General features: G+C 39.7%; 1 protein-coding gene across 2 annotated transcripts; it reads right to left on the bottom strand.

Moving 5' to 3' along the window:
• Positions 1-5,831: 5,831 nt before the first annotated feature.
• C1QTNF3 (C1q and TNF related 3) lies at positions 5,832-20,690 on the bottom strand. 2 transcript variants are annotated; one of them, XM_033085800.1, is made up of 6 exons: positions 20,271-20,690; positions 15,195-15,306; positions 12,302-12,456; positions 9,482-9,611; positions 8,683-8,782; positions 5,832-7,562 (listed from the first exon to the last, which is right to left on the bottom strand). In XM_033085800.1, exons 1-6 carry the CDS (start codon positions 20,556-20,558, stop codon positions 7,403-7,405), a joined length of 945 nt encoding a protein of 314 aa, XP_032941691.1. In that variant the 5' UTR covers positions 20,559-20,690; the 3' UTR covers positions 5,832-7,402. The 2 variants fall into 2 exon arrangements, with proteins under 2 accessions (XP_032941691.1, XP_032941692.1); XM_033085801.1 differs by having other exon boundaries at positions 20,475-20,688.
• Positions 20,691-25,252: the final 4,562 nt, after the last annotated feature.

Raw genomic sequence — 25,252 nt, forward strand, 5'->3', positions numbered from 1 at the left:
GCTCCTAAACCGGAAATGCGGCTAATAAACAGGAGCGGCTAATATGTGAATAATTTTCTGACATTTACAACCTCAGAAGTGCCAGCCAGAGTGCCGAGCCAAGCTGCTGCAAAGTCGGCATTTTGCGATTGTTACAAACTGTTACTCTGTTGCACCGCAGGTGGAGAGCCTGGCTGCCTGCAGGCAGCACGGGGGGCGGGGAGAGAGGAGGGAGAGTTCTTTCCTTCCCTCTTCTACCGCAGCCCGGGGCAGAGACGGGGGGGCCCCACGCCGCCATTGCCGTGGCTCTGGGAGGTGGCGAGGGACCCGGGCCGCCACTGCCGCGACTCGGGGAGGCGGCGGGGGGCTCCGTCCCCGCCCACCACCGCCACCACGGGAGCGAGGGGGGCTCCATCCCTGCCTGCCACCACGGGGCAGCGCCGGGCCGTGGTGACCGAGCCCAGTGGCAGCGGCGGCTGGCCCCCAGTGGCCCCGCCGAGCGGCAGCGCTGAGCTGGGCTACCTGGCCCTGTCAGCAGCCCCTAGCGGGCTGAGCCTGCACAGCCTTAGCTGAGCCAGTAAACCCCGCCCTGCCGCCTTTCTGTTACCATTTGGCAACTTTGTTGCACGCGGGTCCTCGCTGTGAACGACAGAGCGGCTTATACTCGGGTGCGGCTTATTTATGGACAAAAAACGAAATATTTGCCAACACCCAGAGATGCGGCTTATACTCAGTGCGGCTTGTATTCATGAATTTACTGTATATTTGTTATAATATTTGAAATCTTGGTAATGATCATTGCCTGAAAATATAAGTATCAGGTGAAATTTCTCTAGTAAATTGAAAGATGTCTTCATTAAACTGAAACTAAGAACATTAGAAATTCTCTTGGAATTTGTGATGGTAGTTCTGTGTCCCAAGCTTGTCAAAGCTTTCAAATACGGTTGCTTTATCCCAAAGTTTGCATTTATGCTTTGCCTGAATAGAAGCTCTGCTCCATTCATAACACTTCCCGATATCCACAAAGATGGTGTGGGTGATACTCCACATTTCTAACCTCATATCTTGTCTGTTGTGACAGACACGCTGTCCCTTGTATAATGTTCTTTCCAAATCCAGTACTCTAATCTCTGCCATTTCAATAGATTAATCAGCTTGGAGCATCATTTTGCCTTTCTGTGTTTCTGTGCTTCTGTGTGAATATGGAATTGCACACTGCTGCTCTCCCAAGTGTATGTCCTACCACTCAGCAGCAAAAAATCTATCCTGAGATCATTTTACCCTTTAAAGCAGCTGCGAATTCATACTACTTAAAAATCTATGTCTGTCTGAGATCATGAATTGTAGATTTAGAAATAAAAGCTCTGTCTCATCCACAGAAAATAATTGTATATGCTGCCCTGTTCACTAAAATAGACTTATTCTTGAAAAACTACAGTTTGCAAATTTTTTTAGCCCAGTCAGTCATTGAGGGGGTGATCTATCCCAGCTGTACTGAACATGCTTTGCTTTTAGCTTTCACATTGTCAGAAATTTGGCCCCTGATACTCTGGTGAGTAGGAAAACAAGTTACTGATGCCTGTGACCATGGTTTCTGTACTTTGGACCTCAACCCTTGTACCTGAAGCAAAATATTTTTCTTTCCTTTGAGGTCTGAGAGCATATGGTATTGCTGTGCTTCCATGATTTAGATGAAGAGAATAGCAAGAAACTTTATGTAGATAATCTTTATTTTTAATAATCAGGAGAAAATAAATACTTTTCTGTGAGTTTATTATTAACCACTATTGTAAAGACTGGAAACTCCAAAATGGGATTATTTCCACATTTTATTTGCCTGAATACTGAGCTTAAGGTGGACACCACATGAGCTACTGTTTATCCACTCTGCCCTAAGCTTACCTCCAGCGAGCCATTCCCGCCAGACAGTGTTGTCTGCCACATTCACTAGAGAAAATTTCTCCTGCTTTGCTAGGGGGATGGATTGAGAAACCTTTATTTTTATGAACTGTTTCTATCATCTTGCCCATAAGCTGTTTACTGTGTGTCTTATGGCATACCTAATACGTGTTATTTATTTTGTGAGTCTTTAATGATTTGACAAAACAAGCATTCTGGAGAGCATGTAGTCTTGGAGGAAAGAAAATGTTGATCTGAAGTGATGCAGTTCTGAAAAATTTTCCTTAAAACAGCCTTGCTTCTACTATTTTTTAGTCAAAAAATGAACAGGAGAAAAATCAAATTCCATCCTGCACTTCCAGCTGCAGGACCAGGACTTGCACATGGCAGAATGGCACAATCTCTGAATTCCAATTTCCTGGCCTGAAATTCTAGTCTTTGCAAACTTGCTTGACTTTCATCATCTTTACTATGCTGTAAGAGCCTGGAGTGTTTTTCTGTCAAAGGCTGCCAGGATTGAAAAGAACTCCAAAACTATTACAAACTATTCTAAAATTAAGGTAGTTGCAGTTAATTTAATTTTGTTGATCTTTCTTATATATTAGTGTGCACTATTTTCTACAGTAAAGTCACTTTGTTAACCTCACATTTGGATGGAGTTACTGAATGAAGATGTTAGATATATTCATTTCTTCCTGTTACATTCCAGTATATGGGTAAGTCTTTATTCAGGAAGCATCTTAGACTTTCTGCTGCACCAGGCCAAGAGGTAGCATGTGACTAGATGATGGGAGGAACACACCATGAGGTACATTCACAGGAAACAGAAACTGAGATGTCAAAGATAACTTGAACATGGATGTTTCCACTTTTGGTGTTACAGCAATGTGATTCTTTTAAAACACTGCATTTTATGGAATTTTTTATCAATGTCTGATGGACTGTTTCCAGAAAAGCAGGAGAATAGCCCTCATTTGTGCAATTTTTCACCAATTAATACAAGGGGTCTCTTTGTTTAAAAAAACTTTGCCCCACTTGGATTTTATTATTCTGTGAATGTCTCTGTGGAGGATAGCTTGCTCCATTCCAAATGCAGATGCACAAAATTGAGCCTCTCCAACTGCCATCCTTAAGTTTCCATGTCAATGTCTGTCTGCAGTCCAGTGGCAGAAGACTGAAAATTAATGGGGGGCTGCAGATGTGCTAGTTCTTTCTAAAGCTGTGTGGTTTTGCCCAAGAGCTAAAGGACTTCTTGCACTTTGGTCTAAGAGGAAACCTGGTCAAACTAGGAAGTGCACCTTCTATCAAGTTCTTTTAATTATGAGGATAGTTTCTAAAGTTTGTGACTTTCTTCACTGGCATCTGAGCATGACAGCCTTTTGTTGCCTCAGATTTTTAAATCCTAACTAATCACCCAGGTTAGATTTTCTTTGGTTCTTGAAGCAGAACTAACTGCAAAAAGATAAAGTTTGCTATGGATTCATCAAAATTAAGAACTCTGTCTTTTCACACACCACGCAATGACTCCCTGCATGTTTTGTCCTTGTGTGATTTTTTTTGTTCTGAGCACAAAATAATTTTAATAATCTGAACTAAGAAGGAGTCAAAAAAGTTTTAATTCAAAGCCACTTTTATTAAAAACTGCTTCAGAAAACAGCAGGTTGCAACATAGGAAGAGAGGGGAAGATGAAAGATCTGAGTGTAAAATTTGTTCCTTATTCTCTCTTTAGAAAAATATTACTTTATTTAAAGACTTCCCGTTGGTTACAGGCTTTTCAGTGAGGCTGAGACTGCCAACTATCATCAGTCTAAACTGCTTCTACAGTCAATCAGGCCATGGACTAATTTCTGAAAGTAAAACCATGTCTTTCTTTTCTCAGAGAGTTCTAATTAAACTTCTTTCTCCTTTCTTTAAACACCACTTTTGAAACTGGGACCCAGACCTGAAACATTTTCCCCCAGTTTGGGTTCATTCCAGTTATGTTTTTCTTGCACAGAAGTTGTGTTTTACCCCTGCCACAGTGGTGCACCCACTATCTCCTGAGTCACACACAGCCCTGTTTTGCAAAATGCAGCAATTCGTGCTCATGACAGCTAGAGATGAGAGTTGCTGCCCTGCAAGGATGTCAAAGGCAAGGGCAACAGTCTCTGGAATTCTGAGGGAAGGGAGGACTAGGATTTGGGGTGGTGTTTCACACAGGACAGAACTCAACTTGTCTCTGTGTTGAGAAGCATTTTCAGCTGCCAGGATGCCATCACCTACCACAGAGGTCGAATATCACCTACCAAACCACAGCTCTCATGGCAGGAAGGGACTTGTGAGTCTTGCCAAGTTTTGGTTAAATCTGGGAGCTCAGGGAGGGGGAAAGATACAGATTCATCTTAGCAAAGACAAGAAGCCATTGAGCATACTTCAAATTACAGCTTTGCAGTTTCCAGAAGGCTTTTCAGTTGTAACACAAATTACAAAATACCATGTATTTTATAACAGAGGATATAAGTCTCTGGCAGAAGACATTTTGTCTTGAGCATCTGCTAAGCAAAAGTCTTTCAATTATCAGCAGCAGTGGAAAGATGACTAATCTTATGAACATTTCTGAGAAAAAAGATCATATACTCCACATGACTTACTGAATATAAATCTTGTTAATTTTAAAGAAGAACACACATACACACACACTCACACACACACACACACACACACATATTCACAGCAGCTGCTTATTTGGAAGAATCTTCCTTCTTCTTTTGAAGGAAATATATATGTGAGTTAGCTTTATCAGCATATAACTCAATCAGCAGAGATTGCATGCACTAATTTGCAGATTTCAGTCAAAACCTAGAAAGTAACCTTGATATTTAAAAACTGTTGAGCTTTAACCTTGGAACTTCTCTTTGTTCATCAAAGAAGCTTTTGTGGTAATTCTTAGTCACTTTCCTGTGTTAGCAGGCCAAGTTGCACAAAATTTGTGAAAGCAACACAAAATAGATATGGAAAAACATCACAGTAATTTCACTACTATAAGGCACACCCTTTTGACTAAAATTTTCCCTTGAACCCGGAAGTGCGTCTTATAGTCTGGTGTGCCTTATCTGATGGACAAAGTTCAGAAATTTGCCAAACCGGAAGTGTGAGCTGTGAGCTGTGGGGGGAGCTGGAAGTGCCACGGCAGCCAGCTGGGGGCGGGCCCAGGGGCCAGCGGCACCGCCCCTGCCGGGTGGAGGTGGGCCTGGGGGTCCATGGCTGCCGGGTGGAGGCGGGCTAGGGGGCCCGCGGCACCCCCGCTCCCGGGTCCAGGCAGTCCCGGGGGCCCATGGCTGCTGGGTGAAGACAGGGCCTCAGCCAGAAACCGTATGGGGGGAGCTGAGGGCGGAGCCTCGCTGCAAAAAAAATGTGCGCCTTATAGTCCGGTGCACCTTATCTGATCTACAAAGTTGCGAATTTTGCCGACTCCCCAGGGGTGCGCCTTATAGTCCAGTGCGCCTTATGGTCGTGAAATTACTGTACTTTCTTTGGTATTGTGGCCATTACAGTAGATAATAAGATAATGAAGAACTTAAAATTAGCCTATGTTGTGCAGTTTCTAATGCTTCTTTCTGTCCAAAATGGTTTAAAATGGACATGTCACAAAGGAAGAGTAAGTCCCCAAAGGAAACATAAAGGAGATTTAATTTTTTGGTATGTATGTGTATATACATGCACACATGTATAATGTAAATATATTTTAATCCTTAATGCTGGCTTTCTCCCATTCAGTAGCAAAACAAGTGCTTATTAAAAATAACAAACATATTGTTATTGTCTCCAAATGATAATGTCCTTGGTAAATATAAATATGAACAAACCAGTATAGCTTTGTAACCATTAATCTTTATTGGATAAATGTATGTTTTACAAAGTAAGCTTAACAAAATAACATGGTCTCAGGTTTTGAAAACCTATGTGGCACATACCTGACCCAAGTTCATAAAGAAATTATAAAAACTCATCAGACAACAGTTCATTAAAGCTAATATTTTCAGTGGTTGATGCATAAAACTAAAAAATCACAAGTCATAATCATCAAGTATCAACATGCATTTTTCTTCATAAGATGTGGTTACATACGCTAGGAACGTGTACAAGGACATACAAATTTATAGGGCAGATTTTGATTCATTTGCTCTGTTGTTGTACTACTGATACCTGTATCTAGCATAAAAGGATTTCAAATAAATACTTTCCTAACCACACCTTCTTGTTATACATTAATGGCAGGTAATATCTGATTAAAATGTAATGTGTATGAAAAGGAATTTATATTTCATTAACTTTTGTGTGGACAGCCAGAACAACATACATTCAAACTTCAGTATTGAATTTTGTGCTTATTCAAATGAAAATAACCAGACAGAATTTCAGGTACCCAAATTCTGAAAAGCCAGTGACATGAATGCTGAAAAGTGGCCCAGTGTATTGGGACCAGACCTACTAAGCCAGCTAGAATTTGCTTTCACCAGTTTTAATACTGAACTGGCTTAGCTGCTGCTTTGCAATGGTTTTTCCCGAAATACTGATTCTTGGAAGGCTGCTAGGAGAACAGTTTCAACAACTTCACTGTTAAGTAAATATGCAATATTATAAGGTACATCCTTCTGAAGGAGCTCCAAACACCACAAAGTTTATGTATCTCTGTGCTGTTGGCAGATTCTGATTTCTCTAGCGTATATGCCTTTGCTTTGACACCCTGCATTGGGTTACACCCGGTTTTAAAAATTCTAAGGCTACGGGAAAACATTACAGTTCCCCTGCCTGATCCCCTTGACACTGCATACTAAATTACCTTAGCTTCAAGCTGCTACTAAGGCAAGAACTACTGACATTCTTCTTCTAAGAGAGAGACTAAGTATAAATATGTGCTAAAAATCTGTGAAAAATGACACCAGATATGTCTTCAGAGGTTTGAGATGGGAATGCAATAAACCTGAATCCTCAACACCTATATTTTCACATTTTTTTCTTTGATTTGAGCTCATTCCAATCCAGCACAAACTTCTTCCTTTCTTCCTTTAGGTCTTGTCTTACCTGGGCCTTCTTATAATACATTCAGGCCTGCTTCCATGATGCAAACCTAACTTGTAAGAAGAACTGAATAAATGATCCAAACATTTTGAATCTGTTATTCAATTCCTGACATATATTTAACTAAAGTATATTTAGAGACTAAATTGATTTTAGGTAAATTGCTCTTTAAATTCCTTTAACTCATTTTCCTTTGTTATTCATTCACTTTTGGGGAAGAGAGCAATAGCAACATTTAATGATTAAATAGGTGCAACCCAGATGATAATACATACTCTGTGAATCTGTGTCAGCTACCCTACGTATTCAGCTCATCTCTGATACACAAGTAGCAGCACATTGCTTCAAAAAAAGGCTTCTTGATCCTCCAATGATACAATACTATTTCACAGTCCAGTGAAATATACCAGTTCCAAAAAACCTGTTGCTTCAGATAAACTTCTATTGGGTTGTTTCCTTTTTTTACTTTGTTTCAAAGAGAAGAAACCCAGCAAAGGTGGAGAAGCGTTGATGGTCCCCATGGAGGGCTCCATTTCCCATTCGCAGCCAAACTTCATCTCCCTTGGCAAGTTTTAGGACCGCACTGTTTCCTGAAGTATCTGCTTTCCCTTTGGATTCATAGCTAAGGATGAATATTTTAACAAGTCAGCTTTTTGTATCTCAATAATGACCAAACAAACAACTTTAAAAATATTCCAAGAAGTACATTGTTATCCTGAGTAAAACTTTCTTGAAAGACTTGCCAAATTTTTTCAGCTTTATAAAGAAATTTTGGCAACTTTCTGCATTTGATCTCCTAGTCAAATTTTTCATCTTACCTAAGTGCTAAATGATTTCATTCCTTTCTGAAGTTCTGGAATTGTAACTTATTTTTTTCCAGGACACAGGAACAAATTTTTGTTTAAAATGAAACACTGCTCATTGATCACAACACTACAGAAAATTTTTGTTTTCCCTTGAATTCATCCCAGCTAATTTTAAATGCCTCCAGGCCAAGAGGCTGATGTGAGCTGAGCCCCCGTGATCCCAGCACAGGTAGTGACCAGAGACAGGCAACTTGCTCCATACTGAGCCTTTCATTGGAACGTGGCCCACATTTGATGTGGGCTAATCTCCTGGCTTTTTCTGGGTGGTGGTTCCCTTTCTTCCACCTCTTGCCTTTTCTGACATCAGTGCTTCAGGGAGAATAGAAATGAAGCACTTTTTCTTTTGCAGAAAAGATCTATTGGGATTGAAGCAGCCTGTAGTGGTGTGCTAATGATAAAATGGCCAATAAATGGAATCCTTACTACTTACTCATCTTACTCATCCTTACTACTGCAGCTTAAACACTTTCCAACTTTAAAGTAAATTTCTCTGCCGTCATCTTAACAAGACTGTAACTAGTCACTGGACACTTCATTATTTCCTTTCTCTGAAAAGCAAAGTGAGGATGAAGATATATTTCAGCAGAATGACAGCATGATACCACTGAATTCCAGACCTGACTAGCAGTGCTAACTCCTTTCCCCTCAGTCTGAGGAAGTGGTGATCAAGGCTGAATTTTAGGTCCAGCATCTGTGGTGTGTGTGGTCCAAATATGCAAGCTAGGGATGGCAAAATAAAATACTTTTTCTGATTATTTATTTTATCCTAGAGAATTTCTTCCAAATAATGGACAATTTTACATTCTTGTAATGTGACCAAGCTATCACATCCATACAAATATTTTTTGCATTAAGATGGCCTGGCCCTTTACTTACCTATACAAGCTGAACACTGTGTTACCATTATGCATCAAATACACGTACACTTCCTCCACATCTTCATGTTTCATCATATTGAAAGTAAAGAAATACACCCCTGAAAAAGTTATAAAACACAACTTGTTTGCTTTATAGAAAGAAGTAATCATGCTGCAGATTTGTGTTTCTTGCTTAAAAAACATAACAGCTGTAGACAAAGATGCCTTCCAGTTGTCAGCAGATATTTTGCTTCTGCTTATAGTGTTCCAAAATCTGCTTAATTTTAATTCTGCATATGGCAGGGGTTGTTCTTCCTGCATCACAGCTGCACAAGAGGAGAGATTGATGCAGCTGAAAAATAACCCATGAAGAACTGTAATGCCTCATTTCCAACCACACATCTGTTGCAGGTCAGCTCACAGCTGAACTGGCATGGGAGAAGATGGGGATGAGGAGATTGACAGGAGGGAGGAGGTAGAGGAGGCAACTGTGAAGCTGCTGCTGCTTGCTACAACATCAAGGCCATGGTTCTGTCATCACAGTGGCTGAAGGGCTAAGAGCCACAGCAAAGCAGACTGTCTTGCTCCCTCCTGAGCCCTGGCCATGCCTCTTCCTCCTGCCTTTGTGTCAGCACTGGTCTCACTGGCTGGCAAGACCTCTCTTGGCTTGCTCAGTTTTCAATTAATTTTTCTGGAAAGTAGGCAGCAGGACCTATGTAGAGAGAGTGCAAAGGCAGTTAAATAGTGCCTCATCCTTATTGATCACACTTCTCCCTGTAGCTCCAATAATTGCATTACTTTGTTTTGCAAATGCTCACCATTCACTGGAGCACCAAATCTTCCAGTCATGACATCAAAAAAATTCCCGACATTGGTTTCAACGCTACTGAAGATGATCCCACTGTTCTGGTTGCTGAAGTGAGTAGCCATCGAAGCCATGAATGCGACCTGCAAAAATCCAGTTCTTATTCAGGCAATCATTCACAAAAAGCACATGTATAGGGCAATCAGGTACAGATTTTATCCTGTATTTCCAGTCTGTTTATTTTCCTGAGAGAGATGTTCTTCTAGGGCTTGCTCCAAGGCCAATAAACTCCAGTTAACAAAACTCTCATTGAATGAAACTGGAAGAAGACTGGGGTTCTCATATTCAATTGGACTATTCATGACTGTAAAGTAAGCTGTGGTCAAGTGTTTGCAGTTCAGGACCTTAATTTCAGATTTTATTTACTTTTAAGTCTTGCTAGAATGATGCAACAGCAACCTAATATTGAAATGGATGGTGTTTCTGACAAAAGGGTTTCATATAGTTTTGATGCGTTCCTCAATTATTTAAACAGGATATTGCTTTTAACTGCATGTGTGAAAATAAACAGTGCTCAGTAAAATCTATACAGATTAGTGTTTCTTGCTTAGAGATATATGAAGCACTTTTATTAGAGGTCCTCTAGAAGTGCAGCAGCTGGGACTCAATATTTAATGCTTTTTCTATCTTGTCAGTTGCCCTCAGTCTTGAAAACAGAGGGTGGTGGAGACCAAGAGGGGAAAATAAGAAAATGAAGACTGTGCTTCAACTTCATGTTTCACTTCTTGCCATAGAAATGTTTCATAGGAGGCAGTGCAAAACATCCCATACCAGACAATTTCAATTATGCTCAGCAAGATATCAGGGAATGACCCTGCTAGCTGGCCTGGTCAGGGAAGGGAGTGACCTTTTCTGTAAGCCTATCATCCCCCCCTACCATGATGTGAGTAAATTTGGTATCATCAGAATTGCTGCCAGAATTGTTGCCAGAAGATTACATAGAGACTTGGCTTTTTATTTCTATCTCAGCTTCTTAAATGACAAGTGTTCAATTGCAGCTGTTACTACCCATCACAAAAATGATGGGGTTTTTTTGAGATTCCAGCTATGCTGGTATTTAAAAAATAAAAAAGAAACCCAGCCCAAACTCCTTTTGATTTCAGATCCAAACCAGAACAAAACCAAAACAGACAATCAAATGCAAGTCTAGATCCAACAACGGAAATCGTTAGCCATCTGTTCAGGAATTTAAGGAGCTCCAGATGTAAGCTGAAAGCTTGGGCTGATTTTCCTTACTCCTGCATGGTTGAATTTTTTGTAACGGCAAATTGTTAATATCTTGCTTCTCAGCCAGGATCACATCAAAGTTCATCGTGTGCTAAAGGAAAGCAGCTGCTGTGGCAGATTGATGGAGTTTATTGCTTTTGTCTAGATTCCATTTCACAGTCTCTTTGACCCTGAGGTACTTTTTGTGGGCTGATCAGAACAGCAGAAAAATATGTCTTTTCTCCCTAGGTCTCATTATGAAGTAGCAGGGTCAACATGGATACGCCAAGTTTTTCAAAATAATCCTGTATTTAAAACAGTGTTGTATTCAAAAGTGTTTTCTCCACTATACAACCACTGACTTTAAAATTCTGAAGTATAATGCAAAGAAATAATATGCTACACTGTAAACATTTTTAAGCACATCTGTTAAAAGATGTGGAATTTTAAGCATTGGAAGTAGATATTACAATATGAGCTTTTGTTGTTCATCCTTTTTCATAACTCATCTTAAATTACATTACTTAAATTACATTGTCTTTATGTTAAAAAAAATAGTGATAGTTCATTTCAATATAGTAGAAGGACATGTTAAATATAATCAAAGGTATGTTTATAAGATATTCAACTACACTGTAAGTATATTATATACATATACATGCATATATTTTACATATATGTGCATATATATGAATATATCTATATGTATCTGTGTATAGACACAGACACACATGTATAGATATATAGATATAGATATAGATATAGATATAGATATAGATATAGATATAGATATACATATACATATACATATACATATACATATACATATACATATACATGTATGTAGGTGTGCATATATGCACATATATACATACACAAGCTCTCTGCCTCTGCCAGATCCTGGATTTGAAGAAGCTTTAATGCAAGAGCTGAGATTGTGCCAATATAAGAGTTGAGCTCAACAGCTCAGGTTTGAACCTGTATTTAAATGCTCATCTGGCTTTTGAGTTACTCATTCATAGGCAGAACCTACATGGCCCCAAACATATTTAAAGTCTCTAGACATATAAATATACAGAAAACTACCAAGGGGTATTTTTTTAAACTAGAGGACTCTTAACTGCATTCAAAAAGTTTGAGCCCATACTTTGAGGAGCTGGTGCTTCTGAGAATCTCACAAAGCCTGGCTGCCCTGAGAAAAAGTACTCATTTACTCTTTCCATATGCTGCGGGAAGTGCAATTATTTATGCGATACATCTTGGTAGGAAAATTATAGTCCCTGCTATTCTCCTTTAATAACCCAGATACTGGCTTTTTGCCCTCAGAGGGAAGCGTATATGTTTCTTCCTGCCTATTTCTCAGCTGGATTCTGACTAAAGCTTTTCTTTTCCTGAAAGATCTGGCAGAGCACATTTTGCAGTAAGGACAAGGGCTGTATATGCCTGTATTAATTTAGAAGGGGATTTGCTTCTTAAGCATCTTATAGTAATAAGGTGCTGTTTTTCTCAGTGAAGAAAACCATAATCTGAGATTTGCTGCAGCCAATACAAGCCAGAGATGTTGTACCTGTAGTTCTGGGGGAATCCCAGGGTAACCCTTCTCGCCTTTGGGTCCATGATGGCCACGCTCTCCTCTTGGTCCCATATCTCCTTTGTCTCCTTTCTCACCTTTGGCTCCTTCCTGACCAGTTGCTCCATTATTTCCGTTGTTTCCATGATTTCCTGAAGGGAAACAAAGCTTTCTGTTTTATTTAAATAATTTATCATATTTTAACAGGTAAGTGTGACAGGGTCCTCTTCCACCACCTTGCAACTCAGGTACTCTGCAGTGCCATAAACCCTAGGCTGAGCTGTAATGGATAAAAAACTGCTGTGTGGTCAGGTTGAGAGTAAAGGTTTTGGTGAGCAAGTTTCCAGAAGGACATAGATTTTGGGAGTTAACCCTCATGTTGCCTTGGTGTTGCTGTATAAACTGATGATCTCAAATCATTACTTTGTTGGAGAGATGTTCAAGAAGACCTCAGCAGACAGAAGGCTCAAGGAAAGCAAAAGCCACTTTCTATGGACACATACTGGGTAGCTTGCAGAAGTAGTTTTGCTTTTGCTTTAGTATAAAACCCAATTTCCTGGTAAATTAAGTAAATCAGGATAGGATAAGATAATTTTGAATAAGATTTTGCTATCTTTAAAAACACATCCACACAGATGATGAATGGCTGTAGCATTAAAGCTGCTAAAACCAGGACAGTATGCATTTGCAGGGTGCTGGTTAGCAGGTGTTTCATTGCATAGTCCTAGATTTAAGGAAAGACAAAATTTTTATAATTAAGCTTTTCTGAGATGGCTTACTAAGAGTAAACAAGTAAAAAGACTCAGTACAAAACATACTTATGCATCTGCAGTATTACTTACTTCCTGGTGTTTTCTGACTAAATTACTGAGCAAATGTCTATGCAGCTGACAGGATTTTAAAGTTGGCTAGAATCACTAAGCAATTATTACTCCTCCTGCAGCAAATGCCTGATCTTTCAGCTCAGGGGATTAATTAATGTAATTGTTGTTCTAATTCTACCTGAACTGAAATTAGGTTCCTTGCCACTCTGCTTGTTCTTTGAATATTCTCTCTGGTTACAAATTTACAAGAAGAATAGTGTTGTTTGAGATCAAATCTGAGGATGAAGTGATCCTTCAGAGTCTTTCTATTAAGAAACAAACAAACAAACAAACAACTTCAAACAAGGAAGCCAAGGAGTGAAAGAAATTATGCACATTTTTTGTTTGGATAGATGAATCTGCAGCTCTTAAAAATAACAAGAATGATCCTTTATGTGTAGCCAGAACTGCTCTACCAGTTCAGAACAGAAGTCTGTTCTGAAGCAAGCAACATTTGATTCAATCAAGGGGAAAAAACACCTGCTGCTGTTCCCCTTACAGGCACAACAACATGAAATCCAGCAAATGAAGGAGACAGAAACACCAGGGTGCAGCAGGCTGCTGCCAGATGTATGTTTGTGGTACCCTGTGGTGACAGAAAGTGGGACTGAGACATGAAGGAAGGGCAAAACCGGGACAAGCCCACGCCCCAGCCTGTCCACTGCAGCCTTGAAAATGTGGACCTAGTATAAAATCATATCCTGCTTCTTAGAGTCCAACAATTTATTAATGAGTAATGGATTACTGAATTGCTTTTTTATTGTGATAACAGAAGATGTAAGCTTTTGAAGAAGAGACAAGTCTGTCTTTCAGTGACCTGTTCATTTATGTTGTATGTAGTAATATTGGACAAGTCTGAGCCCTGGACATGCCTGAACAAGTTCAGGCCATGCTGTTCATATTTTGCTGTTTAGATGCTTTTCTCTGTACTTTGCTGTACTTTCCCATGCTTGGGGTTCTTTTGCATATTTCTTAGTTTAGAACTATGTTTATAACAAGGTGCAAAGAGAAGAAACTTTGAAGATTTTCCTGTAACTTGTTTTTGAGACCCTTCAAGGTTGCTGAAACGTAAACTGTGCTAAATCAGGAGAAAAGAAGGTGGAAAAACAGCATAGAAGACCTGAGAAAAAGGTGGCCAGCAAAGACCTGGACATTGACCAATCAGCATACCTGGGGGGCCTTGAGCGTGCGGACAAGGGGATTTTCAACTAACAACTAACGTGTGATCACGTAGGGAGTGGTTCTACAGTGTATAATTAGGACTAATTGTAAACAATAAACCAGCTTCTACATAATCATATTGATTTGGTGTTCAGAAGTCCGTTGCTTTCTCCCACAGTTGTACCTCTGCCTTAGGAATGGTGATTTCCAAATCCCTGAAGGTAGCTGCTGTAACAAACTTATGCCAGCATGCAACCAATGTTTTCCATTCTCTAGGCTCTTCTACTTCCATTTCAATTATCAGATCAAAGTATATGCTTTCCTTGTGTATGTTGTTCTTCTGTGCACATTTTTAATGTTAAAAAAAAAAAAAAAATTTCATTGTGAAAGACAAGATCAAAGAAGGAAGTGAAGGAATTTCTGTGAGAGAGCAGAAGCATCTGTATATCTGTAAATATTGGCTAGCAGTATGGTAGATGAAGAAAAGCCCTCGAATACAGTACACAGTAACACAGCTGGACATACAAAGGTGATCACAATAATCAGCCCCAGGGAACAAGTTCTTCCAAGTTTATTAGGAACTTCATGCTGTTTCAAGAGACACCAATTTTCCCTAGAAATGTAATAAGATTACTTTCAGTATGAACTTCTGAAAGCTGAATTTTAATAACAAATAGGCTTTCAGTGGAAAATACCTTAGAATATAACTGAAAATATCTGTCTTCTCTGAAATTACAGAAAAGCTTTTTCCTGAATCTATCCCCAAATACTGATGTTTGGACCACTCTCTGTTGTTTCATGGAATAACCTGAAATTTATGGCCTTCAATTAGACTGATAAAAAAGTGAATTAATCTTCATCTTTACCTGGCATCCCAGGGGGCCCAGGAGGTCCTGGGGGCCCTTGGTAGAGTCGAACTCCAAAGTCACCTCGGCAGCAGGAACTGCAGTCTGGATTCTGCGGTCCAGGCTGGGGGGGCTAAGTGCACAAAAATAAGCTTTAAGTAGCTCATTCATGGAGGATATCAATCTTATGCATGTTGGTTACAGGGTCTTCATTATATATTTCTGTTTATATACTTTGTAAGTTTTCAAAACAGTTCTTATCTGGCATGAAATTCTCACATAGTTAGGTTGTCCCTGAAGATGTTATTTCTGGAAGATTTAAAGGAATAGCTTTAAAGTATTCAAATATCTATACAAATATTTTTTTTTAAATCTTGTCCTGTTAAATAATGAAAGTTTTTAAAATAAATTAATACCAAGTAATGAAATTTAGATGAATATTTCAATTATTCACATACTTATCCCACATTTCAACTGATCTTTGATGACAAACATGCCTATGTACAACAAGTGTTGGACACAAGGGACTTGATTTGACCTTCATGAACTTCCTTAAACATAAATACAACTGTGTTGGACCACCCAAAGAAGATACTTTAAAAAAAAATCTGTGCAGCATATTCCTGTTCCTGATCCCAGACCTGTGTATTTACAGGCTGCTGAAGTTGGGAGACCCTAAAAAAGTGCCAAGACACAAGACAAAAATTTAAATTTACCACAACACAAGATGTTAGGGGCTTTTGATCATTTGTAGTGGTGAATATGTAACTATGAAAACTTGTATGCAGGTTTGACTAATAAACCTGTATGCAGGTATGACTAATAAAGCAGCATAAATAAAATAAAGAATTTATTATGAACAGCTCCGCTACTATAGTAATCAGTTTAATAATGGTTTTGTTTAAGTGTTTTTCTTTTCCATATTATTATGTTTATACTAATGGAGACTCATTCAATTTTGACTGGATTTCATTACTTAGTTACCATAGATCTTCCAGTATGTCAGATAAGGCCAAGGTCCAGTGTTTAATATTATTTCTCTTTCTCCTCATTTGTTCCCTCTTTGTTTCTTTTCCCCTACAATTCTTTCCTAATATCCTGAGATGCTAACCTGCAGTTCTTAAGATCTGGACAGGGACAGTTGCACCAATCCAACTGCTACTTTTCTTTAATCATTCTACTATTTGCCTTCCTTCCCCTTCTTTTCCCTAATCTTTATCATTGTCAAGTTACTTGCCCAATGCAGACTTATTGGTTTAGTGGCAGAAGATGAGCCTCTGGCAGGATGGGAGCTGTCAAATGAACACACAGATGTGCTGTATTCCTGCCCTCAGTATCATCAGTGATGTCATCTGAAACTCTCTGCCTGTGTTTAGGACAATACCAAGCACACCCCCAGAATACACTGATTTCAGGAGGCTTATAAACTGACAGATATAGAAAATTCAATTAATGCCACCATGAAAATATTGCAGCCCCTCCAATGAGACAGACACATGCACTGTCCAGATGGAACCAGTGATGGTGGAGTTACCATGGGAATAAAGGCCAACATGACAGCTAAACAAATATCCTTCATATTCAAAGAGTTACGGAAAAGTTAAGACTTGCCAATGGGCAGAAGGGCTTCATATTTATGGAGTTTGGTCAAGGCTATGCTTTTTAGATTAATTCTGGACAAGGTCTATACTTAATGAGAAAAATAAGTTCTGCCTCTTGAGCTGTTTCTTCCTGGAGAACCTGTTTGTATTTTTCTGGCTGTTTTGTCTCTTCCAGTTGTTAGGCAGGACATTACTGTCAATGTCCCAATACACTTTTTATAATTTTCCTAATATGATACAAGGAGTAGGTCTGCTTTCAACTCATTTTTAGTCCTTGAAAGGAAGCCTGATACAAGAAGACTGGAGTTTTTGTACCTCCTAAAAGAATAATGTAGATTTTTGCATTGAGATTAAAATCTCCGACTTTTTTTAGCTGGTGCTTTGTATTCATGTTAAAAGGGATGGTGAAATAAATACACACCTGCCAAGAGCAAAGAAGTCATATCAGCCTAAAAATATCCAAAGATTTAGAATGGTAGATTGTAACTGGGGGAAGACATGAATGCAGCAAAGTGAAACTCTCTCTGTGCGGATGCAATTTGTCTTTTTCAGACAATGCACTGAAATTTTGAACAACTTTATTACAGAAACAACTATTTTAAAATAAAATAGATACAAGCAATGGTCATAACCAAGTGCTATTTGGCATTACCTCAAAAAAGCTCATTAGGTTCTTAAGTGTGGAATAAGGCAAGTCCTGCCTGTCTGGTTGTATGTGACAGTTCTACTGATTACAAAATAGCTGTTTATGCAAGCCATAAAATGATTAATCTACAACCTCTATTGATTCTTTCACTAGGAGAAAAAAATATTCATGGTAAGCTGCAAAGGATGATGGATATTTAGGGGTTTTTTAATCTTTAAAAGCAGACAACTTCATGAAGATTACATTTAAAAGAAAAACGTGTTCCTAAAGTAAAATTACACTCAAAGGTGACATAGAGATTAGTTGCAATCTATTTGCCAAAGGCATCCTTTGCAGCCATTTGTGCCTAAATTTTGTCAGTGAATCTTTGCTTTGCTGACAGACCATGAATATGATTTAGAATCTTATGAAACGCATCTGCCACATTGATATCCTAACACTGATAGAAAACTGGAACTGTTTCTGAGGCTATTTGCTGAATTTTCCCATGATTTAGTATATAGGAGAATGATCTAGACAACAGATGGTCTATAAAATTCCTTTAATTTAAAGCTGTGAACAAGTCATAACTGGAGACCCAGCCCTTTTTGACTTCCTGATTAATTTTATGAGTTTCTGTTTTATTATCTCAGACAATGCAGGAGACAAGTACCTCCACCATTCTTGGTTTCTGTTCTGAATGCAAAATAATTTCTCTCTGTGGGCACTAAGGCCCTCCATGCCCCTTCTCCAACCAACTAAACAAACAAAAGTTGCCAAAATTCAGGGTAAAACACTGCTTGGCTAGCTGTGTTTGAAGATTTTCAAAGAGCAACCTGAAATGGAAAAATGGCCCTGTCATGACTTTTCTTCAATCACTAGGAGTTCTCGTCCTTGAAAAATGTACGTTATATTTTACACGAGTTAACAGCAGTGTGGAAACTGGCCTTGCACCCAGCAGCAAAGACAATAGTAAGAACAAATGCTATCATCTCTTTTCCACAACAGGGAATGGGACCTTTAAAACACTTCAGCAAGAGGGTGAAAATCCCTCAGCCTAAATTTTCTTTAGCTGGGTGGAGCTAAAACAACCGAGACAGCAGAAACATAGGAATTGAATAGTTTCCACATAACTCAAGGGAAAGAGAGAGATTTGACATGAATTAAAACATGTCAGTGCCACCTTTGTTCTTCCTCTGCCTAGAAATTCCTGGAGTGTGGAAGTGGAAAACACGTATTGCATAAGCCACTGTGATTGATTATCCCTGTCATGCATCTGCTAGTGCTCCATTTCATTTTAGTAAGCCAAAAATCGCATCATTTGCCCAGAAAAGATTGCTTCTTGGAGATGGGCTGGCAGGTAAATGACTGCCATCAGCTGTACTCAGTCTCAGGGCTTGTTTTTATTATCAAAACCAGTTCCCCCAGCAGGCAGTCCCAGATGAGTTGCATTAAACTCTCTGACAAGAGACACATGCAGCCTGGACAGCTTCTGCGAGGGAGAGTTTGAGCTCTAAAAAGTTGTGGCTTTGCATTAAATCCTGCATTATCTGAATATTTTGTACATGGTCTGCAGCACAGCTGCGGAATTCTCCCTGCAGAAAGGAGGACTGCACACACTGGCTGGCTCTTTGGACTGTATACCTTATGTTTTACACTGCTTATATTCTGCAAGCACAGTTTAACATGCCTACAGTTAGATATCTGTTTTGCAGATTGCACTGGAGGAACATTTTAACTCCTGCAAGAAATATAAAACGCAAAGCACTTTAATTTAAAGTTTTAATGCAGGGAATACAGTGGTGTATTAAACTTATGCCCATACTGTGATATGTTTCAGCTCTTCAAGCCCAGGACAGAGTTAAAATCAAACCTCTTCTCTGCTTATCATAACATAGGTTATTATTCAACACTTCTCTGCATGTTCTTGATTTTGGCAATTCAGAATATCATATTTTGATCTGAAAAAATATTAAAAGCCCAGATGGTAAAAGGTGAACTATACAGGACTCAAGTATTTGTGTCAGTTGTAGAAAAAGAGCACTCATGTTCTTGCTGTTACTCAAACACATCAATCAAAAAAACCTCTTCATTTGAGTGGAATTTTGTTTTGCCTAGTGCTATAAAAATCTTCATCTTCTGCCCTTCAGATTTTTTTTTTCTTTCAAATTTGGACTGCAATATTTTGTGTATAATTGAGTTATACCATTTTCCCTATGTTATAAACTACTGACTGTAGTATGTAAAGTGCCATGAAAAGCATAAAAATATCTCAGTTTAAAATGCAGATACTGCAGACAATTTAGAGTCATTGCAAGCCTTTTTTCTTCTTAAACTCTCAGCTGATTTACATTATTAAATTATATTAATATGGCTTTTTCAAGATACTCCTTAGAAAAAAAATTTTGAACATTCAGAATTTCATTATATTTTTATCAAGCTCAAGAAATATAATTTATATACACAACTTTAAAGTAGAATTTTTCTCTGCCAATTGAATCTCTCCAAAAACCTCTAGAAATGCTGTAATATTCCTTCACATCCAAATGAGTTAGTAAGGTCTAAAACTTTGATATATTAATTAATTAATACCTTGGGATAATTAAGACACTGTATTTCAGAATATATGATTTCACAAGTTCACAGTTTCAACAGAACAAAGCACTGCTGCCTGTGTTGAAACCATTATCCCCAACCACCACTGGTACTACCAGCTCATTAAAAGATCCTATAAAGCAGCCCAGCAGGATACAGACCAATACACAATTTTAATAATAATTATTTCATAAATATATCACTAATAATGTTAGCAAAAAAAATAAAATATCTCATTAGCTTTAAAGATATCTTTAGAAGATTAATTCAGAGTACCTGGACTCTATCTGAGGTAGTCAGTTCTACATCATCTACCTCTGGTCTCAGGACTTTATGGTCTGTAGATGTGCTATTATCAACAGTCCACTCTATAAGTTGATTCCGCTGTTTCAATATTTCCCTGCTTCTGGAACCTTTGTGACCAGTCTGGTGGTGACTTTGCAATATTTTGGCCACTGGTTTATAAGATCTTCTGCTCACCTCCATGTATTCATCTTGACACAGGCAAAATGGAAGAAAAAATAAAGCCAGTAGATGCCAACTGATGAAATCCTTCTCTGCCATGTTAATCAAAATAATTTTTCAGGAGTCCAGCAAATGCCTTGCAGAAGGAGAACCTCTTTGCTGCAGACGTTATGTGGTCCTTTCAGCTTTTCCACTAGTAAGCCTGGCACTGAGACCAGTACCAGGTTTTATACGCTTGCATGCAATAAATAAAACTAAAAATGCCAAAGTGACAGGATCCTTCATCCAAAATCAGTCATGCTCCTTTAAACAAACCAGGCATTATTCACCACTTCACCACCACAAGGAAAATTGATTTGTATGCTGGAAATGACCACAGCATTTAATGGACTCCTGTGGTTCCTATTTGGGGGCATTAAAAAATGTAGCACCTTTCCTTTGGCATGTTTTTGTTTAAGTGTGAAAAAATGTGATGGAAATGGGGAACATGTGGCTAATGGTTTACGCTCCTTGATTAGACATGGAAAGGCTGTGAATTCACACTCTTAAATGTCTTTTGGACACAGTCACCTTTCTTATTTGCCAGGAAATTCACACACACAACTGCGTCAGCCCAGTCCGAAAAATCCTTCCAAAAGCAATTAGGAAACAAAAGCACAAGAGGAGCTTTTGCATATGAACCTGACCCAATGCCTGTTTCTGACTACGCTTTTCATTCACTAGAAGAAAAATATTGAATTTCTGTCAGTTGGCCAACAGTGGAAGGAGACCGGGTAAGTAGTTTTAAAAACTGAGTTGAATTCAGATTCACAGAGCCCCATTTCTCAGCATTAGTTCAACATACTTGGCCAAGTAATATTTTCTCCCTCGAGTTCCTAATGTTTTCCTAAATGTAATTGCCAAACCAAGTTTTATGTTTTCACTGCCAAGTAAATATAAATTTACCGGGGGCTTATTTCAGACTAAAAGAATCAAATTATATGTGTATAATAATAATATCCTTATTTTACTTTTTGAACCACCCACTAGTATTCTCTAGAAAGCCATTACTGCAGGATGCAGTTCTGTACATGCATGCACTAGCACACCCAACCTCCCCAAAAGTAACTAGCTCTTAGGTTTGTGAGCAAGTCTTCACCAGGACATGGCTGCAACAACATTACTGAAGAAGGCATTAGTCCTAGGAATGATCCCTAGCCCTGCAATGTGATGGTTGCTGAGTGATGGTAGGAAAGTGCTTGAATGATGGTGAGAAAGAATTCTCAGTTCCATATTCTGGTTCCTTCTGTGGGAGACAGCAGGACAAGCCATGCCACAGGAGAGACACTGGCTGGAGAGGAGTGTGGGCTCCTGGTTATCTCAGCCCACAGGCTTACCAGGCAGAGATGCATCTTCTTGCTTCATGCTTTTGTTGTGTTTTTTGCTCCTATGTTAAAGATTTAATGGCAGGAACCCTTAATTGAACCTTAATTCAATTGCAGTGAATTTCAATCTCGGGTCCCCAAGGCAGATATTCAGAATTATTAAATAACACTTCATAGATTAGCTCTTGAGCATTGCTGCAGTATATAAGTATCAATTAACTAAATAGTCTTGCAGAAGAGGCTCATTAGCCTATGCTTTATGTCTACTGAAAATCCTGATCTTTTAGAAAATGCAAATATTCTGGTTATTTCACTAGGGAAACAGAGGTGGAAGAGAGTTTACAGAAGAGTGAAGCAAGACTTCAGAAAACACAGTTGCAGATTCTGCAGAAGCTGCTGCCACCAAAATGGGTTCTCTTTTCAAGTAGAGAGGACTTTCTTGGTAAGAAAGGGGTTTGAAAACCCTGGATTTTGTGAAATTGAGAATGACAAACATTAATTTATCTTGGCACTTAATAATTTGATTCAGCAAATGGGACAGTACTGATATTTTCAGCTGACATTAGGGCTTTCATGGCTTTCCAAAGTCTGTTCCAGGAGCTTCCTGTGGCAAATGTTTCCAGTGTGAGTAATGAACATCCATAGCACCCATGTCCCAAAAGGAGAGGGGATAAAACCAAAGAGGTTCAGGCTTCAAAGCCACCATCTATCATTTAATGCAAAAGCTGAAACAAGCATGTTTCTTGGCAGCTGTTAGGAAGAAAAAAGATTCCTTCTCTTCCTTGCTCACTAATAGAGTCCACCTGGTCCCTGCCCATCACTGCTTTTGTGGTTGATGCTACACACATTTTTTGGTCCCAAATAATAGCAGAGTTTAGACTTTGCTCTTTTATTTCCAATCTTTTGAACAGAATCCCATCCGCAGAAATATTTGCTGCCCATTATTCTTCTCTGTGCCTTCAGCAAGGAATAGCTGTCCCACAAAATCATTGTCTAAAGGCAGAAATTCTGGACTCAGAAGTAAGGAAACAATGGGGGAATTGATTCTCATTCTCCATTCTTGATATCCAAATGATCAAACACATTCATTCAAACATGTGACTCTAATCTGAAATAACAGGACATGAAAATAGCAGCTTTGAATTAATTTTCTGCCTGAATAAAACACTGAAAATGCTTTATGCTGAGTCAAACAGATCTTCTTGATCTGGAGATGAGAAAAGGACTGACCTAAAAGATTTGATTTTGCCTTTAGGTGCAAGGCTGGTGTGTGTTGCAGGTGTTCTTACAGAGAAAATAAAAGCTGACCCCTTCCCTAACTCTTTGCTATGCATTTGCACATCTAGCATCACCCTTCCAGCCTTTACCACCTGAACTCACACACGGCTGCCACTACCTTTGTCCTCTTGGTTTCTGGCAGCAGGATGTGCCTCTATCTGCTAATCAGCTAAGATGAAGTGAAGCACATGGGTTTGTTAGGGTCAGGTAATGAGGTATCAGCTAAAATGCTCAACCTGTTGAGTGGAAGCTGGTTCCCACCTTGTCTGCAGGCAAAAACTGCTTGTGAGAAAGGGGATTGACTCTTACAACCATGCTATTCATAGACATTGGGTGCGTGAGTTATTGTTGAGGTTAGTATTTAAGATTGAAGGCTACTGTTTCAAGAGGAAACAAAACAGAAGAACTACAATTAAGGGTGGGGGAAAGTATTCTGTGGCCCAGAGAAGCTTGTATCTGTAATTAAACATTTATGGCTCCTTCACTTACAGCTAATCCTGTTTGCAGTGATAATTCCTCCATACCAGACACAGAGATAATCTGCAACTGCAGTTTCACAAGCAAGTTTCCACTGAGAGAGTAAAAGAGACCGGCCACAGCTGAAGGGATGAGGGTCACCCTGCCCCATGCCACCACGACACACTGACCAGTTCCAAATTCCCAGGCCACTGCAGCTCTCTAGACTCATTGCTCCCCGGGTACACTTCTCTCCTGCCCTCGTAGGGCTGCCCACCCCCTTGGTGTGGCTGGAACTTCCACCACTCCTGCAGCAGCACAGGGATGAAGCCTCCTCTCTCTGGTGCCAAGGAAGAATTTCAGCACTGCACTGCCCTTTGGCTCACTGCTATAGCAGCTTTGGGCACAGCCCTCAGACCTCAACCTGGCACCTTTGAAGCCTTCTCCCATGGCTGTCCTGACCACTGTAAACCCACAGGAACAAATTAAGAGCTTCTGTGATCCGCTCCCTTTTCTGTGGTAGTTTTGGTCAGTAACAGGGATTCAGGCAAAACCCACCACCCTCCTCCCCAGGAGAGCCTCCACAGTGGGCCACCAAGGGGATGAAACATTCATGGGGCTTTCCAGGTGTTTGTCATCAAAAAAGGGCTTACAGTCACTGCCCATGACCTTCTCCATGGTTAAACATTTTGTTCTGTAACCCACAGCCACTGAGCTCTGTGGTGGTGCAGTGAGTGCTCTGAGCAGTTTGGCTTGTGGCACCCCAGCTGTGTGGGGTTTGCAGTCGCACCAGCTCCCTAAGGAACACAGCAGAGAAGTGTGTTTATAGGTGTTTCCCAAACTGGCTATAGGGAGCTATCCCACCAGCTGTGGAGAATGAGAGTAGGGCAAATCCAGCTCCATTACTTGGCTTCTGCCCTCACCCAGTGCAGAAAGGTGTGGATTTTCCCTAACTGACTTTTCCATCAGTCAGGAAATCTTCTTGCCTTGCTTGACACTGGAATTTTATTTCCAATAGAATATGAGAGCTGGGGCTGAGGTCCTGTCTCTCTACCACCTCTTGGATTCACCAGGGTAGTACCCTGAGGTGATATGCTCCAGGAGCCTGGGACTACCACTGCTACCTCACCCCTTCATTTTTACAGCCTAAAACCATTTTTCTCACCCCATCCATACACCTAAACTGAGGGATCCCCTAAAAGGACAGAAACTCAGGCCTGGGCTCCCAGCTACAGGAGAGCTGCAGTTCAGATGATCCTCCAAAACACAGCTCAGTCTCTGCCAGCTCATCTGCAGAAACCCTTGCTCCAAAATATGTACCAGAGACACATTCACTTCATCAACGCCATTTTCACGGGTCTGTTACAAACTGTCTGGATCCGACACTTGATGGCCCCAGACGGGATGGCCAGGTGGTTTATCCAAGTCCCTTTCAAACTTGAAGAAATAGATTTCACAGTGGTGATAGGGCTCCAGTGATGGAACAAATAATGCAGTGTGATAAGCTTTTTCCAGTCAGTAATGCATCAGTTATCCGTCTCTAATTGAAGAGCCAGAGCCCAGTGACTTCCAAGAAAGCAGGGTGGGGAGAACAGACACAGTGCCAAGAGAATAACCATGGTCAACATTTTTGTCAGGGATGGATATCCTAGTTTGGATTAAATAAGATCTAACTCTAATCTTTGGCTTCCTCTT

Source organism: Catharus ustulatus, chromosome Z (assembly GCF_009819885.2).
Source record: "Catharus ustulatus isolate bCatUst1 chromosome Z, bCatUst1.pri.v2, whole genome shotgun sequence".
Classification (NCBI taxonomy): Eukaryota; Metazoa; Chordata; class Aves; order Passeriformes; family Turdidae; genus Catharus; species Catharus ustulatus.

What these genes read in the sequence shown, in the direction of transcription:
- C1QTNF3 (XM_033085800.1), bottom strand. Translation starts at nt 20,558, where the DNA reads ATGGCAGAGAAGGATTTCATCAGTTGGCATCTACTGGCTTTATTTTTT. An exon ending in ATTTGGTGCTCCAGTGAATG is followed by an intron (nt 8,783 to 9,481) that starts GTGAGCATTTGC and finishes TAACTTTTTCAG; the next exon opens with GGGTGTATTTCTTTACTTTC. An exon ending in ACAGTGTTCAGCTTGTATAG is followed by an intron (nt 7,563 to 8,682) that starts GTAAGTAAAGGG and finishes ATTCATCCTTAG; the next exon opens with CTATGAATCCAAAGGGAAAG.